Source organism: Pongo pygmaeus, chromosome 11, assembly GCF_028885625.2.
Source record: "Pongo pygmaeus isolate AG05252 chromosome 11, NHGRI_mPonPyg2-v2.0_pri, whole genome shotgun sequence".
Lineage (NCBI taxonomy): Eukaryota > Metazoa > Chordata > Mammalia > Primates > Hominidae > Pongo > Pongo pygmaeus.
Genome location: NC_072384.2, coordinates 78031842 through 78049983, shown reverse-complemented (window position 1 = coordinate 78049983; position 18142 = coordinate 78031842). Strand labels below are relative to the sequence as shown.

Genomic DNA, 18142 nt, shown 5'->3' with positions numbered 1-18142 from the left:
CAAATAGATTATTGTGGAAGCAAGAAGAACATTTTTTAAAAGAGCAGAGGATTCATTCAGTAAAGTGCATTGGTAAATAACATATAAAGAGGATTTTTCCCTCAGCCATGGAAAATGTTAATGTAAGACAGCTAATGCCCAGATGTTTCTCAGAATAATCATTATAAGCATTTCTTCCTTTGCTCAGTTAGCAGATATTTATTGAGTACCTGCTCTGGGCTCACCAGAACTGTTTTAGTGCAGGAGACACAGTGGTTAAATCTCTGCCTTCATGAAATTTATGTTCTAGTGGGGCAGACACACAACAAATGAAATATAGGAAATATATATATATATATTTAAGATAGTGATAAGCATGAAGGAAAAAAAATGAGGAAAGAGGGATACAAAAGGTCAGAGGAGGCCGGGCGCAGTGGCTCACGCCTGTAGTCCCAGCACTTTGGGAGGCCGAGGCAGACGAATCACTTGAGGTCAGGTGTTCGAGACCAAACTGGCCAACATGGTGAAACCTCATCTCTACTAAAAATACAAAAATTAGCCAGGCATGGTGGTGCACGCCTGTAAGCCCAGCTACTTGGGAGGCTAAGGCAGGAGAATTGCTTGAACCCGGGAGGTGGAGATTGTGGTGAGGCAAGATTGCACCACTGCACTCCAGCCTGGGTGACAGAATGAGACTCTGTCTCAAAAATAAATAGAAAAACCCCAAAAGGTCAGAGGAAAGGAAGAAATGGCAACTCTAAATTGTAGATAGGACAGCCAGCATAGGCTTCCCTGGAGGTGACCTTTGAGTAAGGGTCTGAAGAGAGTGAAGGAGCTGAAGTTGGGATCTCTGGGGGAAGTGCCTGGGCCAGGGTAGATGGCAAGTGCAGAGGCCCAATTTCCTTTGGCAGCTGCAGTGCAGGATACGCAGCTTGAGCCTAGCCTGCAGCTGCTGCTAGGATTCTCACACGTATAGTCAACTCACCAGGTGGGTTGCTAAAACCATGAGTGTGAAGGCGCGAGGAGCCTTTTGGGGAGAACTCATCACAAGGTGATACAGTTTGGATGTGTGTCCCCATCCAAGTCTCACACTGAAATCTAATCCCCAGTGTTGGAGGTGGGGCCTGGTGGGAGGTGATCGGATCATGGGAATGGTTTTCTCTGGAATGGTTTAGCACCATCCCCTTTGGTACTGTCCTCCTGATCGTGAGTGAGTTCTTGTGTGATCTGCTAGTATAAAAGTGTGTAGCAACTCCCACCTTGCTCTCTTGCTCCTGCTCTGGTCATGTGCGGGCTGGCTTCCCCTTGGCCTTCTGCCATGGTTGTAAGTTTCCTGAAGCCTCCCCAGAAGCCAAGCAGATGCCAGCATCATGCTTCCTGTACAGCCTGCAGAACCGTGAGCCAATTAAACCTCTTTTCTTTATAAATTACCCAGTCTCAGGTATTTCCTTATGGCAATGTGAGAACTGCCTTATACATAAGGGAACTTAGAGACTTGGGCAGATGAGATTGTCCCAGAAACCAAGCCTTAGCTGAAGGGGAAAAGCAACTCTGAGAACATCATAATATCTGTCACTTGGGTTTATCTCCTGGCCTACCCACTTCAAATACTTAAGGCCAAGTGTTGTGATAAAGGGAGAAGTTGCAAGTAAAAACAGTTATTTTATGAAAACCTGTGAGGTATGGGGCACAAGGAATGGGGGTACAGTTCAGCTCTTTCCAGTGTGAGTTGTAGGAGACAGTCACTCTCCTTGCTACAGCAAGGGACACAAGGTATCTTTAGCAAATGGGCAACTCCAGAAATCATTCCTTTGGCTGTTGGAAGGCTCCAGAAGACAGGTGGCATGAGGCTGGAGAGACAGCAGGCATCAGATTATAAGGGTCTTTGTTTTAATAGCTAAGGAGTTTAGAATATTATCCTAAGGACACTGGGGAATACAGACATGATCAGATTTGCCTTTTAGGAAGATTACTCAGGTTCCCCAGTGGAAAATGGATGGGAGGCAGCAAGATGGGAGACTGGAAAAGTTACGAGACTGATGGGGTGATCTAGGTGGGGAGCAGATGGGAACTGAATTGGAGCAGTGGCACTGAAGCTGCAGGAAGATGTACAAATCTGAGAGTATTTAGATGATGGAAGCTACAGAACCCGAGTGAATCAAGGTGGGTGGTAGTAAAGAGAAAGAAGGAGTGAAGGAAAATCTTCAGGAATTTGGTGTGAACAGTTGGGTAGAGGGGCACTTAGATAGGTGATATGAGAGGTATGGGCAGGCTGGGGTTTCTCCCCTGGCGGAGTGGTGGGGCTTGTTGATGAACTCTTTTGGGACGTGCTGCATTAGAGGTTCTGTGAGCACCAGGTGTCAGTGTCTAACAGGTAGCTGGTTATGTAGATCCTGAGCTGACTCTCTCTTGGACGGTTCTGTCCTTGAGCTTTAGACTTAAATATGCAAATGCCTGACAGGTAACCCCACTAAGAGGTCTGATAAACTCATGATGCCTCACAGTGAATGTTTCATCTCCCTGCGACACCGCCCTCCACCTTCTTATCCTGCTCTCTGCCACCACATTCATTCCCCAACCCCTCACCTGTCCCAGGGTGGCACCACCATCTTGCTTGGACTCATGCAATAACCTGCTTCACATCCTCTTCATTTCTGTACACTCAGTGTCCAGGGCAAGCAGTACCTGGGGTCCCAGCTCGGTGTGCCCCAGGGACTTGGAAATAGCTCTCAGAAAGGTAAGCTAGGAAGTCATCAGATGATAGGTCAGAACTCAGATAATGCACAGTCAAGTCTGATTGTAACCTGACTAAAGAAGGATGAAGGGGTCGGGCTCAGTGGCTCATGCCTGTAATCCCAGCACTTTGGGAGGCTGAGGCAGGCGGATCACCTGAGGTTGGGATTTCGAGACCAGCCTGACCAACAGGGAGAAACCCCGTCTCTACTAAAAAAACAAAATTAGCAGGGCGTGGAGGTGCATGCCTGTAATCCCCACTACTTGAGAGGCTGAGGCAGGAGAATTGCTTGAACCCGGGAGGCAGAGGTTGCGGTGAGCCAAGATCACGCCACTGCCCTCCAGCCTGGGCAACAAGAGTGAAACTCTGTCTCAAAACAAAAACAAACAAACAAACAAAAACAACAACAACAAAAAAAAGAAGGATGAAGGATGGCTCAGCAATGGGAGCTCAGCAAGGCAGAGTCAGAAAAGGAAATTTTGGTAGCATTATCGACAGCATGGTGGTCCCTGGGGGTGCAGGCAGACAGACACAAATACCAAGTCCTTGTGGCAGAGTATCCCTGTGATGGAGGGTGAGTATGGAGCTCTAACATTCTGGCCCTGTAGCCTTAAGTTTACTCATGTCCCTTGCTCATCAGGCAATCTTTGACTAGAATTAGGCTTGCCATCCAGATTTGCCTACAGGAAAAGAGGTACTAATTAGCAAGGATGATTATTCTGTCCATCTGAGAGTATGTATCAGTTACCAACAGAGATCATTAAATTATCATTCCAGCCTGTGAATGGAAGTCTCTGTGAACCTGTTAATGCATGCCTTGGGATCTGACAGGCAGGTGCATGCCTTGGTATGCTGACAAATTCAGTATCTGATATAAGAATTCTATTTTACTTTTCTCCCATCATAAAAATGATATGTATTCATTATTGCTTTCTCTTTCCACTTTGTCTTTGTTTCTAAAATCACTCATAATTTCAAACATCCAAAAACAACTACTACTAATTGTCAGGATGTTTCCTTCCAATCTGTTTTCTATGCATATGGAAATAATGTTTAGCAATGATTTCATTTCTGTTTTGTAAAAATGCAGTATAGATTTGCAATCCCAAATGACAAAATTCCTAATCAGCTGTGTGGAAAAGAGTTTTGGCTGCTTTCCTCATGCCAAAAAAAGTTGACTACACTGTAGTAAAAGAGCTAATTTCTGCAACCTGACCAAGGAAGAGGTTCCCAGTTTCCAAGACCTTGGCAAGAATCACAAGCATGAAGAGCAATCTAGTACAGCTTTTATGATAGTCAGTGGTTAACCTCCAAAAACCATAATTACCCAACTAGCTATGTGCTACACATTATCCTTCTAAGCTTAAATTCATGTCCCTAGCGAAAATATCTAATATGTATGTGTCTGCGTAAGTGCATGAACGGTGCTTTCCTAATTCTCTCATTCTTTCTATGTTTATTAGCTAGTCTCCTTCTATAAAGAGCTCTGTCATAAATTCTTTTGTTACCCTGAAATAGGAATCATAGAAGACATTCCAATAAATGTTGATTCTTTCCCTTAATTCATCAAATTTAAATTCTTGATGCTCAGAAACGTTAAGTGCTCAGTAATTGGGAACTGATAATAGTTTGCAAGTTTTTAGCTTTGCTACAATTTGGGCATTTTACTATGATGTAAACAAAAAAACAAATGAAAGTAACCACCAAAAAGTTCCACAGTTTTATGTTCTTTAACTCAAACTCAGTCACAAGATGTTGAGGCCAACAAGTCAAGGAGGCATACATACCTCATTCTCTGATGAACTTGCAGAGAGGAGCACCTCTTGGGCATCAAAGAACTCAGAAACAGACTCTGACATGGAGAGGCGGCTCTCATTGGCTACTTGCTGTGACAGGGGGAGACTGACATGGATTTGCTCACCAGCCTGCAGAAGACAGAAGCATACAGTGTAATTGCTTTTCTCCCTGTTAGAATAGCTATTCCTTCAAATTAGCCAGATTTCTACTCTTTAATCTGTATGTTAAAAAGTGGCGGCCACAAGTAATTTTCACTCGCAATTCAGTAACGGCCACTGTATAAGTTTCCTTCCAATGTGTCTAAAGACCCCAAAAGGAATAGTTGAAAGGTGTTGGTACTGTGCCTTGATTTTAAATCTTTGGTTGATTGATACTAAGCCAGGTTAAGCCGCTATGAATACCCTGATTGACTGTAGAGACAACTTCATTCTCTTATTCTTAGGTCTGTCATATTCTAACGGTATATTAAACATGAAGAAATATTTGTAGAAACTACTAGAGTCACACTAAGAAAATCCATAAAACTAATTTTTGAGACAGACTATATACATCACTTTCCAATTTGATCATGAATTTTAACCAATAAAACACATGACTGGAATATTGAACCTTATTTCAAATTATACTTTTATTCAATAAGTGATAAATAGTTTTCAAGGAAGCTATTTAGGTTTCAATAAAAAATGTAAGAGAAATATCTATATATCTATATATCTATATCTATATCTATATCTATATATATATATATATATATATTCTAGTGCACATTTCAGGTTGAAAAGAAGATTCCAACTGAGATTATCAAATTATTTTTGAATGACTAATTTTAGAAATACTTCTAGATTCTGGGCAGTTGAGTGAATACAAGTGTTATCAGAGAACACAGGGCCCATGGAGGTGAATGGATTTAGGATGGAAAACTTAAGTCAAAGACAAGTTGTCCTGGGATAATGTTTCCTAAGAGGTTAGAACCCTTGTACCTATAGATTTCTAGTAAAATGTATGTTTTTGGTACAAATATGACCTTAGTATCAGTTAAACCTCTCATCTTGTTACATATATCACCACTGTATATAAAGCTCTAACATTACTGTTAAAAAGTGTAAGTTCTCATGCTATAAAGTAATAATTTTATGGAGAGTCATAAACAGAATTATACACTTAAGTTTAGCCCATATACTGAATGTTCTCCTATTCTCTTAACATTTCTTCAATCTGAAAAATGGAATAATAATACCACCTAACACAGAGCGTTGTTGAGAGTGTCAAATGAGATAATGCATGCAAAGTCGTTAGCACAATACCTAGCACATAGTAAGCATTCACTTGACACATGTCAGCTATTAATTAGCAGCAGCAGCAGTAGTAGCTGTAGCAGCACCATTATAATTATCTTAACAAGGTCAGGTGACTTCTGTCCTTAGGGCTTTCAAAACAAATGTTAAGAACACTTTTACTTGGCAACTTCTCAGCTAAATTTTTTTTTTTTTTTTTTTTGCAACATTTCACCGGCCATTTGATGCTAATGAACACTTCTAATGACGAATGAGACAGACATTGAAAATTAACAAGCTGGAGTAGATATATAAATCAAATATTCAGTGGCATCAGGTGAACATAGGAATAAATAAAAATAGACACTGATCACCAGGAATAAATGATGTCAAGCTCTTATATATCCTTTACTTCAAAGAACATTGAACTGTCAGTGACACAAATATTTATGGAGGGAACCTTATTAACAGTGAAAGAACTGGATATAAATAAACAAAAATATGCAGTAAATTTAGATGCTAAAAAATAGGTACTCTGCATCTATTTAAAATGAGTCTTACCTCATCAGGGCTAGGAATAATATTTACACTGACAACCTGATCACAAATAATAGACTCTGAATGTATTCTGTTCAACCGACTCCTTAGTTCAGCATTCTGGTTGAGTGCCTTAAAATAACAAAAACCACACATGTAATTTAAAATTAATCAGCAAGCATAAAACAGAACAAGTACACAGGTACAAGTTAGACAATAATGTCTGTGATGTTCTTAGCTCTAACTTTTGAAGCCATCAAGAGCCAGACCCTACCAGCAAGGAGTAAATAAATGGCTCAAAATTAAGGTATTCATTTTTTATAAAATAAGATTGATACTTTGCAGGTTGGTGGGCTGAAAGAGTTAATAGATTTCATAAAAGTGATTCATGAAATTTTCTTTCCTTTAGAGTGAGGCCCATTACACTTAAGCCCAGTCTACCACTACATATATATTACTTTTTGCAGCCTGTGATGAAAACTATTGTTTTCATTGAAAATTCTTTCATGTTTTTGTTCTAGTTTCTAAAGTTTGGGAGTTGTTTCAAAGCTGGGTAGTTATCTTAAAAATTAGTTAGAAATGGAATGAACTGGATTTAGTTTATAGAATTATATTTTAGTCTGTTTAAAGAAAACATCTGTATTTTCATTTTCCAGGAGCACACAATTAATACGTATGACAGTGCTGCAGAACTAACTTAAGTGCAAACAAAAAGGTGTCTTCACTGAACAGTGTAGACACTGACAACCATAACAAAGAACATAGCACTGAAAGTACACCAGCTCTAAGTTCTCTACATGACACTACCTCCAACATACTTTAAGTTAGCATCAGTAAAACACTACTTGCTATAACACGGTTTAGTATGTGGAGCAACTGCATTTATTACAAGAAGAGAACAGCTTTACATAAGCATGGCATCCCTACAAGGACCCTGTTGACAAAGGTACAGCGAATCCTCTGGGAATGAACATCCCATTGATACACAGAAACATGTTCCATTTATAGACTACAGATGTAGCTAACTGGAATTATATCAAGCCTCAAGTTAAAGACATGCGAGAAGACAAGGCCCAGAGAAAAGATAGCCTTCTTTTCCTTCCCATTAAGATCAGTGATTAGAAGATGTAAAGATATAAATGTCAGTGCCTAGTAAAGAGGGCATCTGCTTCAGGGAATGGGCATTCTGCTTCATTCAGAGCCAATGAATACAGTAAATCAATATATATACAAATACAATCTCATAATTACAACTCTGTACCTATTAAAACACCCAGGGTAAATACAAAGTAGCTAAACTCTTCATTGCTTACTCCTTGAGCATGGAGCACAGAGCAGCCTCTTCTCTCCTCTCTCCATCCTGGTCCCCATGTCTTCCCTTCCCTCAACCCAGTTTTTGCTTTTTGAGGACAGAACTCTCACTTGCAGCCTTTGGATTTTGTTTGAAGCTGTTAGAACCAGTTTGTAAAATATGTCAAATCATATACTTGATCTGGAGGGCTGTCACATTGATGGATTAAAGGTGGATACAGATTCTACAGTCATTACATTTGGAGATAGGAGGAAATATGTCTCTGACTATCTGAGAAAACAGGAATGTTTTATGGGGGAAAAAGGTGATAACATTCTTAGCAGATAAACCATGTGCCTCAAAGGAAGACTCCTAGTATCTTTTCATCCTGAAAAAGTGCTCAGGATCATTTTTCTTGGAGCAAAATCTCAAACACTTAGAAATAGAAAAAAACCCAACAACGACACTGCATTACTCTTATCTATTGTGAGTACCATAGGCCTTTCTCCTATAAGTTAGGACCACAAAAGATGCTGATTTCTTCTTTGTTGCTTCTCTGCCTACAGGTAAATGCATAGTTGCCTTAGTTACTGAAATATTTGGAACCAGATATGCTTTTGTGTCATATAAGTGGGAGGCCTCATGGTAAGCTATTTGATAGTTCTAATTGCAGAATCACAGTTTTGTTGTTGTTGTTTGTTTTGAGACAGAGTCTTGCTCTGTCACCCAGGCTGGAGTGCAGTGGCGTGATCTCAGCTCACTGCAACCTCGGCCTCCTGGGTTCAAGTGATTCTCATGCCTCAGCCTCCTAAGTAGCTGGGATTATAGGTATGCACCACCACATCTGGCTAATTTTTGTATTTTTAGTAGAGATGAAGTTTTGCCATGTTCTCCAGGCTGGTCTCAAACTCCTGACCTCAAGTGATCCTCTGGCCTCAGCCTCCCAAAGTGCTGGGATTACAGGCAGGAGCTACCCTGCCCAGCCCAGAATCATAGTCTTTACCTGAGGGTTTTATACAAACCTCAAATAATGGTTCCTCCAAAGTAGCTACACCTTCTGTTGCCACTGTAAGAGTATTAACAAAACAACCCACAAAAACTCAAGGGCAAGGATAAGTAGTGGATTTCTTCAAGGTGGGAATGTTAAAGACAGGTTTGCCATTTATAAGAAAAGCTTGCTGTGGATATTTAAAAAAATTAAATTCTTATTTAAGCTCTCATCTTATTCCATGTTCATTAAATGTGATCACGCCTACAGGTATGTGTGATGGGCACACAAGATAACATCTAGCCATTAATAAGAAATGAACTCAGAGGTTTTTAAATTAAATATAATTTATTCTTTTTCTTAGATGTGATGTGAAAAATAAAAATTCTGGCCTGGGAGTCAGAAGATCAGGTTCTCTTGATCTCAGGGCTAAGTAGTCTTCACCAAGTTACTTAACCTTTCTGGGGTTGTATTAAATAAACATACAAATTTGATTGAAACACTAAGTCAGAATCCCGCACAGTGCTTCTTGGTTATCATGATGAAGATCCACTAGCATCCAGAATAGTGCAAAAATAATTCTGGGTTTGGGGATTTTCTGATGCTTAGATTATGGTTCATAGGAATTTCTATACTTTATGGGGCAAATCATCAGTATTTGGCTCTCTGATAAGAGCATAATCAAGGTATTTTTACATTCTATGCAAAGTTTACTTTGGCATTTATTGGGATAGTCTGGAGAGAGTTTTATCACCTATGTCCTTACTTAATTCTCTTATTGTTGAAACCCTGTTCTCTCTTCCATTGATGGCAAAAAGAGTAGCATGGGAGCAAAAGAGAGAAATCTTAGTTAAAGTATTTCATATTAAGATGAAGGCTGGGTGTGGTGGCTCATGTCTGTAACCTCAGCACTTTGGGAGACCAAGGCAGATGGATCACTTGAGGTCAGGAGTTCGAGACCAGCCTGGCCAACATAGTGAAACCCCAAATCTACTAATAATACAAAAATTAGCTGGGTGAGGTAGCACATGCCTACAGTCCCAGCTACTCAGGAGGCTGAGGTAGGAGAATCACTTTAACTCTTGAGGTGGAGGCTGCACTAAGCCAAGATTGTGTCACTGCACTTCAGCCTGGGCAACACTGAGAGACTGTGTCTCAAAAAAAAAAAAGTATTTTTTCATTAAGATGAAGAAAAATAGAAGTATTTTTATTTGTTAATTTTTTTACATTTAATTTTTTAATGTAAATTTTTTTCAAACTTCAAAACTATTTTTTTTTTAATGATGGCAAATACTCAAAGCCAAAGATCTCCTGTAGTTTACCACTACTGGTAAAGAATTACACTTTCCTGCCAAAATATTAACATTGTGCCAAAAGAAAACAGTTTGGTTCCATTTTAAGTACATAATGATGCATTTTGCTAGTTCTTATTTTAATCACTTTTAGGATTGAGACAAAAGTAGAAGACTCATCTCTGCTGCTATGATTTCAAGCCAGATATTAAGCATGTTGAGTTCAAAGCTAAAAGTTTAAAAGTCATCATTTTATTAATAATATCTATGCAGTGGTAGAAAAGAGTTGCTGTTACATAGCACAGGAAGCATGGAAATCAAGACCGTTCCCATTCTGGCAACCCCAGTGGTGTAAAGTGTAAGCCGGCAACTGAGCATGCAACAGCCCCTTTCTGCGCATCCTCCTCCTTTTGCCTTGATCGTACAGGCTGTTTTTGAAGTTTGCTACAACCAAGTACCATGAGCTTTCTGGTGTAGTGCTCTCAGGTAGTGCTTAGGTCTACAATTATTATTTCCTGCCCTAAAAATTATTTTTATCTAATAATACCATGTTTCTATAATAATATCATTGAAACTTTGGGACAAGTATTGTCAGGGAAATGATGCTCTTCATGACAACAGAAAAGGGCCTAGAAGATGGCAGAAATAAAGTAGGGAATATACCCAAGAGGAGTGAGCAGTGGCATAAGCAAGGAAAAAGGAGGCAGAGGACCAGCCCCTGGCACCAGCCAATGAGCAAGAAGAGCTATGGAGACTTGTCAGCAATAACATCGCTATTAGTGGCATACAGGACCAAAGGCCTAACAGGGAGGAAGCATCTTGAAGCCAGCAACTGGGCACAGATTCTTCACACAGCAGGTTTTATGCATATTCTCACCACTTGCTTTACTGAGCTCAGACTGTACTAAAAACTACAATGCATGCTCATTTCCCCACACCTCATGTCCCTTATGCACATTTCAAGTCTAATATATCCAAGAAACACACAATTCCTTTCCAATGTATAAAAGAAGTTACTGTCTTAAAGATTTGAGCCAGAATCAATTACCTAAATTGCCACCTCCTTAGCTACTAACTACCATTCATCAACCCCGGCAGGTAATTCCTAGGTGAAGATTTATCTTAGGCTGGGTGAGACTCTGGCATAAACATTTTACTAAATGGAACTGTGGGTTCTGGGAGAAAAACATAGAAGCCTAATGGCTGGAGAAGGATATGAAACATATGGCAAGATGAAATCATCATAAATTTAAACACTTTAGATAAAAATAAAACTGGTTCAAAAGGAATGAGAAAATGAGCATAAAAACTGTCAAAGCTAGAGCTGTCAAAAACCAAATCCTGGGTCTCTCTTAAAAATCACTTGTTTTTTCAATTACAAAAATACCATTATAGTATATTTGGAAAATGCAAAATATAGACAAATTTTTAAAAAAGGTATCTTACTACCCGACTGTTGGTAGCTTGGCCCATTTCTTTCTAGATTTTTTTTCCTCTGTATTTTTCAATATTGTTTAATGGGTGCACAGTTTACATACTGTATCTGCCCCTTATTCTTTGCACATAAGCAGTTATTTTGTTTCAAACTCTTCACACACGTAATTTTAATAGTTGCATTAGCAAGTATTTCCTACTATTGGACACTTAGGCTGTTACTGATTTTTACTAGTATAAATAATACTGCCATCAATATGTGCATGATTGTTTTCTAAATTTCAGCATTAATAGGCATATCAGCCATGGACCTACAGGGTAAAAGGGTAAAAAACATTTTAAGGCTTTTAATAAATATTGCCAAATTATATTCAAAATGACAACAGTTTAAAGTTCAAAGAAGATATGAAGGATTCTATAAAAAGTATCTTCACATACAACAAATTTGGCCAAGTCTCAGGGAACTATGAAATTCAGGAATAAACAAATACACTTGCAACTTTTATTTCATCACAGAATAATTATTTGGGTATGTGAAATGTTGTGGACAGAGAGGATGACAGATATGACTGGGATTTTACATTATGCTACTATACAGTATGTTAAGCAATTTTTTTGCTTCAATTCTCATATTTACATTTCGCTGATTCTAAGATGCACATTTCCCCCTACATTCACCGCCTCTGAAGCACTGTGTCAGTCCAATTGACAGCAGTGTTTTTTTTCCTTTTCTCAGTAATGCACAAAATGATGATGCATGTAACAACTGATGGCATCTTGATTTAATAAAATACAGTGATTCTAGCTGGAATAGATGGGTCATATTCCGTTATTCACATTTATATGAGCCCAACTCTCACTGCATTTAACACAAGCTGTGCACAATTTCTGGGGCCAGGAATCAAACTAGTAACAGTGATAAAATGTAATGTATTCAAGATAGGCTCAAGATGAGTTGGATTTTTATTATTATGCTAATCTGGGGTGCTGAGGTTGCCTTAGTTTTATTACAGACTATTTCATTTTGGCGTTCAGGGTACTGCATTAAACAAGACATAAGCTGGGTGCAGTGGTTCATGCCTATAATCCCAGCACTTCAGGAGTCTGAGGTGGGAGGATCACTTGAGGCCAGGAGTTCGAGACCAGCCTGGGCAACATGGTGAAATCCCACCTGTACTAAAAATACAAAAAATTAGCCAGACGTGGTGGTGCATTCCTGTAATACATTCCTGTAATACCAGCTAGTTGGGAAGCTGTGGCAGGAGAATCACTTGCGCACCCAGGAGGTGGAGGTTGCAGTGAGCTGAGACTGCGTCACTGCACTCCAAACAGGGCAACAGAGCAAGACTCTGCCTCCAAAAAACAAACAAACAAAAAAATATGAAATTATAGCTGATGTGAAACAAAGTCAATTATAAGGGATAGATGCCACATAAAATGTCCTGTCTACAGGCTTGGGTCCAACATCTAGGCTCCCTCTCAAGTGTGAAAGTTTAAGTTTCATGGGGGTTAAATAATAGAATTATATATGTTTTTGTGTACATATAGATCAGGAAGTAATATTACTTTATTTATTTTTATTTTTTTGAGACAGAGTCTGACTCTGTCGCCCAGCTGGAGTGCAATGGTGCAATCTTGGCTCACTGCAACCTCTGCCTCCCAGGTTCAAGCAATTCTCCTGCCTCAGCCTCCCAAGTAGCTGGGATTACAGGCACCTGCCACCACGCCCAGCTAATTTTTTGTATTTTTAGTAGAGACAGGGTTTCACCATGTTGGCCAGGCTGGTCGAAGTAATATTACTTTAGAAGAACAATTCATTAGACTGTCCAACCTTGCAAATTTTTGTTTGCTCAAGGCAGGTAACAATTTATGCTGAGCATGTTGTAAAAATGCTAATTTCAAGTATTTTATCTGCTATGTGCCTTCGAAAAAGATGATAAAATTTGCTGAGTCTGATATACTTAAAGCCTTGTTGAAATGCAGCACTTTAATCATTAGACATACATCAAATAGGACTTATGTTAAATAAAACATAGGCTTTAAAAGTTTTAGACTGCTTAAATAAGTTTGTTTGTTTGCTTTAGAGACAGGATCTTGCTCTGTTGCCCAGCCTGGAGTGCAGTGGTGGTATCATGGCTCATTGTAATCTTGAAATCCTGGGTGCAAGAAATTCTCCTGCCTCTACCTCCCAAAGAACTGGGATTATAGGCATAAGCCACTGTGCTTGGCCTAAAGATGTTATTGAAATTCAGTCTCTCTCCCTCCTCCCCTCTCTGCGGGACACCTGGCTTTTTTTCTGGACCTCAGAAAAATATCTGGGAGTTTAACTGATGACATTTAATATGGACCAAACATGTCTTTAGGCTACCTAAAATGATGCTATAATGTGAAGTTATACTAATTCAAAAACATACTCAGAACATGGAGAAGAATGGTCTCAATGTACTCAAGCTAATTAGCACTTGATCAGTCTTAAGTGCTACATTAAAAGAGGGACAGCGAGAACAGAGTTGGCCAACCAGGAGGGCTGATCAGTTGCTTTCCACCCTCACTATTTCCTTATCTGCTGGCCCCTTTTTCTCAAGATATAAACATGCTGAGGCTCCCAAATTCCAGGGCTGACAGTCAGTCCATATATTAGTTGCTACCAGATTGGATTCTGTTAACCTTTTTCTTCCTGACACTATTGAAACTCCCCTTGGTCTCAATGGTCATCGCTTCTAAATCCTCTAGCTGCTTCCCCTGAGTCTCCATCAAAGGCTTCTCTTTCTTGGCCTGTCTTTTATTTTATTTTATTTTTTGAGACGGAGTCTTGCTCTGTTGCCTAGGCTGGAGTGATCTCGGCTCACTGCAACCTCTGCCTCCTGGGTTCAAGCAATTCTCCTGCCTCAGCCTTCCAAGTAGCTGGGACTACAGGCATGTGCCATCAAGCCTGGCTAATTTTTGTATTTTGTAGAGATGGGGTTTCACCATGTTGGCCAGGCTGGTCTCAAACTCCTGACATCATGTGATCCACCAGCCTTGGCCTCCTAAAGTGCTGGGATTAAGGTGTGATCTACTGCGCTTGACCACTTGGCCTTCTTTTGTTTTTTTTTTTTGTTCTTTTTGAGACGGAGTTTCACTCTCGTTGCTCAGGCTGGAGTGCAATGGTGCGATTTCAGCTCATTGCAACCTCCGCCTCCCGGGTTCAAGTGATTCTCCTGCCTCAGCCTCCCAAACAGCTGGGATTACAGGTGCCCGCCACCACGCCCGGCTAATTTTTGTATTTTCAGTAGAGATGAGGTTTCGCCTATTGGCCAGGCTGGTCTCGAACTCCTGACCTCGTGATCCACCCACCTCGGCCTCCCAAAATGCTGGGATTACAGGTGGGAGCCACCATGCCCTGCCGTCCTGTCATTTAAATGTTAATCTTCTCTATAGCAGCAGGAGCACTACTGACCCTTTTATTCTGACTGCAATGCAATTCGTCAACATCTGTAACTGCCCTGATATGCAGGGGCATCCATCTTCCTCTCTAGCCTAGACCTGTCTTCTGAGCTCTAGACATAAATATCTAACTGCCTGTTAAATGCCCCACAGACACCTCAATCTCCACAGAAATCCATCATCAAATACCTAAAGCAAACCAGCTCCTCTTGTAGTCCCACCTTGGGGACAATAACTTTCACATACCCAGTTATCCAAGTAAAAACCCTGGACTGTCTTGACTCTGTGTCCTTGTCCCTCTCTAACATTCCGCTGATCTCCAAGCCATAATGATTCTCCCTCCTGGGTGTCTTTGAAATGTATTCCCTCCTTCTACCAATGCTGGCATGGCACTTCCTCAGTTTAGAAATATTATCTCAAATGTACAAGTTATTCTCAAATTATCTCAAATACCATAAGAATCTGTCCAACTAGTCTTGCCTCCCAATTCCACCTACCCTTCATACTGTACCAGAGTAATCTTTCTAATATGCAGAAATATGCTGTAATAGTTCTAATTTCTGGCATTATCATTTACCAGTTAAAATTGTTAACTGATAGGATAAATCCAAAACCCTTTGTGGAGTCCCTGATGAGCTGGTTCTTGCCTACTTAATCAGCTATGCTTAAGAGTAATTCCTCCTTCTTCATCTCATACTTCTTCCACTATGAACTACCTGCCATTCTCCAGACACCTCTCCAATGGCCGAACCATGAATAACAATTTGTTAGAAAGGAAAGAACTGTCAGTAAACTTAAATACCTTAAGCAAAGGCTGCTGTGGTTTCCAAAAGGGAGTCCACACTTAGAGGTGATGGGAATAGATGGCCAGTGGGGGTGCGACTACCCCGAAGGGAGGGTATGGACACACACTGGAATGTGAACATCACCAAAATGCTGGGATGACAGACAACTGCAAGCACTGAATTATCTATTGGATAGGCTGTAACGGCCTATTTGAAACTTAATAGTTCCAAATTATTTTCATATCTTTTAAGGCTAAAATTGAGATTTTTTTGTAAAAAATAATAATAATAAACAATCCAACAAAAATCTATTGAGGCTCTAACTTTAGATGCAAATAAATATGTTTTGACAAGAGAGGGATATATTTTAACCCCAAGGAAGCACAGTTGATCAAATTTCGCTTTATTTTACTTTTATCATGTTAACGTCAGACTCTTCCTTGTGAGCAGCTGCTGTCTACTCAGGCCAGGTTCAAGGTCTGATTCCTCCAAGAAGCCTGATCTGTGGCTCTGCTCTCAGCTCAGGGAACTCCCATTCCTCTGAGCAACCAGAGCCCTGGAAATCTCCTCTGAATGTACTACGGCGTGCTCCATTTCACTGTTTCCTGCTCATCTCATGAATCAGATCATGAGCTTGCTGGGAACATGGCCAGGGCTACTTTTACATTGGTGTTCTGTACCTTGCATAATACCTAGCATATAGTCACCTAAATGGAATACAATGAATAAGGGAATGAACAAATGAATAACTGTTGTAAAATTTCTCTTCATAATTATTTCTAATCTCACCTGAAGCCCGACCCGAGATCTCTATTTACCATTCTCTGTTTCAGCTACAAGCAAATAAAAGCAAGCAAGCAGGCAAGCAAGAAACAAATGCATTTTCTTGTTTTTCTTAGTAAAGCTTGACTTCTAACTCTAAGCCTCCATCATTAAATACATCTGAAGGAACCACTGCAACATTAAGGGGGACAAGAATGTATTTTATATGTTTACAAGATGACATTTGAATGTTTACTTGACCATTATTTTGATCTTTCTGATTCACGATACTTTCAGAATAATTATTTGGAAGACCAATTAACGTCAACTGAGTGTTCAACTGATCCATGACATGAGAAGGGTCCAGGGAAAGCCATTAAAATGTTCTTCTAAATAAAGCCCTCTGCAGACTGGCAGAATCATAGCAGATTTTCACGCTCATGCTCCTGAGACCCCTGGCTTTGTACTGGAAGCAGCATATGCCCCTCAGCTGACAGTGTTTTATGGATAATGCAGAAAGTGTGGCCCAGATAACAACATCCATGACATGAAACTTCACACTGAAAATACGCCGACAGTTCAGGGACAGAAAACATGGTGACACGGTGTAAGTCTACTTTTTAGGGACCAAGGGAAACTGTTCAAGCAGGATCTGCTCCACACGGAGAACCACTTACCCAGGATTTGCTTGCTCCTTCACTCTGATCCAAGGCACCAGGAAGTGAATAATATTTTACATAAACACCGAGTTCTCACAAAATCACATAACGACATTGAATTCTTAAAGGAGTTAAAGTCAGTGAATTTATAGACTAAAGAAAATACTTACTTCTAAGGAACTACTCAGCTGAAAAAAGCATAAGCACAGCTCTAAAGGATTTTTATCAGAAATTTCAACTTTGATACAGATACATAGGGATTTGATTAGTATTAATAAGATCAACTCTATAATATATATTGAAATATAAAAGTCTAGTTCAGGGAGCATAACTTAGGAAGAAAACCTCGAGAGTGCAAATCAGAAAAGAAAAAAATGGGTGAGAGTAATCAGTAATTTTCAACAGATTAAGATGTAAGTAGGAAAAATATTAAGTGTGGAAGATCTAGTACATTTAAAAAAAATATTTACTATTGGACTGAATATATCCTGGAACACATTTCAAATATATAGGTCAAATAAATGCATAATTCTTTTTTTAAAATCAGGGGCTACCTTATAAATGACCTTAGAGGAGCATTAAGTGTTCAATTGGCCAAAATTACCATTATATGCTTACAAGCAAGTTCAGTTTATTTTCACTCTTACCTTGACATTTTGGGGAAGAAAAGTAGTAAGATCTAATACTGACACTGCAGTCTTTTGGGTGAAATTCTGCAAACTGTACTATCCCCATGACTGGCCACCTCCCTGCCAGCCCCCCATCTTTTGATCTTTCGTCTTACAGGGTTGGGAGTGTGTCATGTACATGCAAACACACACTCTTGCCTACCTGAGACAGTGACTGTCGGAGCCGTGCCATCTGCGTGCTGTGGCCTTTACTGTGATCCTGCTCAGAAACCATCTGCTTCAGCTTCTCCTTCTCTATAGCTATGCTATTAAACGCAGACTTCAAAAGAGAATGCACTGGGTGGGGAGAAAAGTGAGAAAAAACTGTCAGATACATGCAGAAAGAATACACAACATTATAAATTTCTCCAGACTTTCACTCACAAGTAGGCATTTTTTGGAAAGGCTATGTTACGGTCTAATTAAAAATCAGCCTTCAAAAGGAATCTTTATCAGAATATCTATACTCCACACAAATATTACAATGGCAATTGATCAGAGTGAAAAATTTGTTTT

General features: G+C 39.8%; 1 protein-coding gene across 24 annotated transcripts in view; it reads right to left on the bottom strand.

The window, feature by feature from the left end:
- OSBPL6 (oxysterol binding protein like 6) overlaps positions 1 to 18142 on the bottom strand; it is a 203493-nt gene that overhangs the window by 17846 nt on the left and 167505 nt on the right. For 19 of the 24 annotated variants that reach the window (XM_054478704.2, XM_063647645.1, XM_054478703.2 and 16 more), the window contains 3 exons: positions 17790 to 17923; positions 6346 to 6453; positions 4501 to 4638 (listed from right to left, as the gene is read on the bottom strand). In XM_054478704.2, coding sequence (XP_054334679.1) covers positions 4501 to 4638; positions 6346 to 6453; positions 17790 to 17923 — 380 coding nt within the window. The remainder of the gene's footprint in view (positions 1 to 4500; positions 4639 to 6345; positions 6454 to 17789; positions 17924 to 18142) is intronic. The other 5 variants (XM_063647662.1, XM_063647660.1, XM_063647659.1 and 2 more) reach the window with 1 other exon arrangement.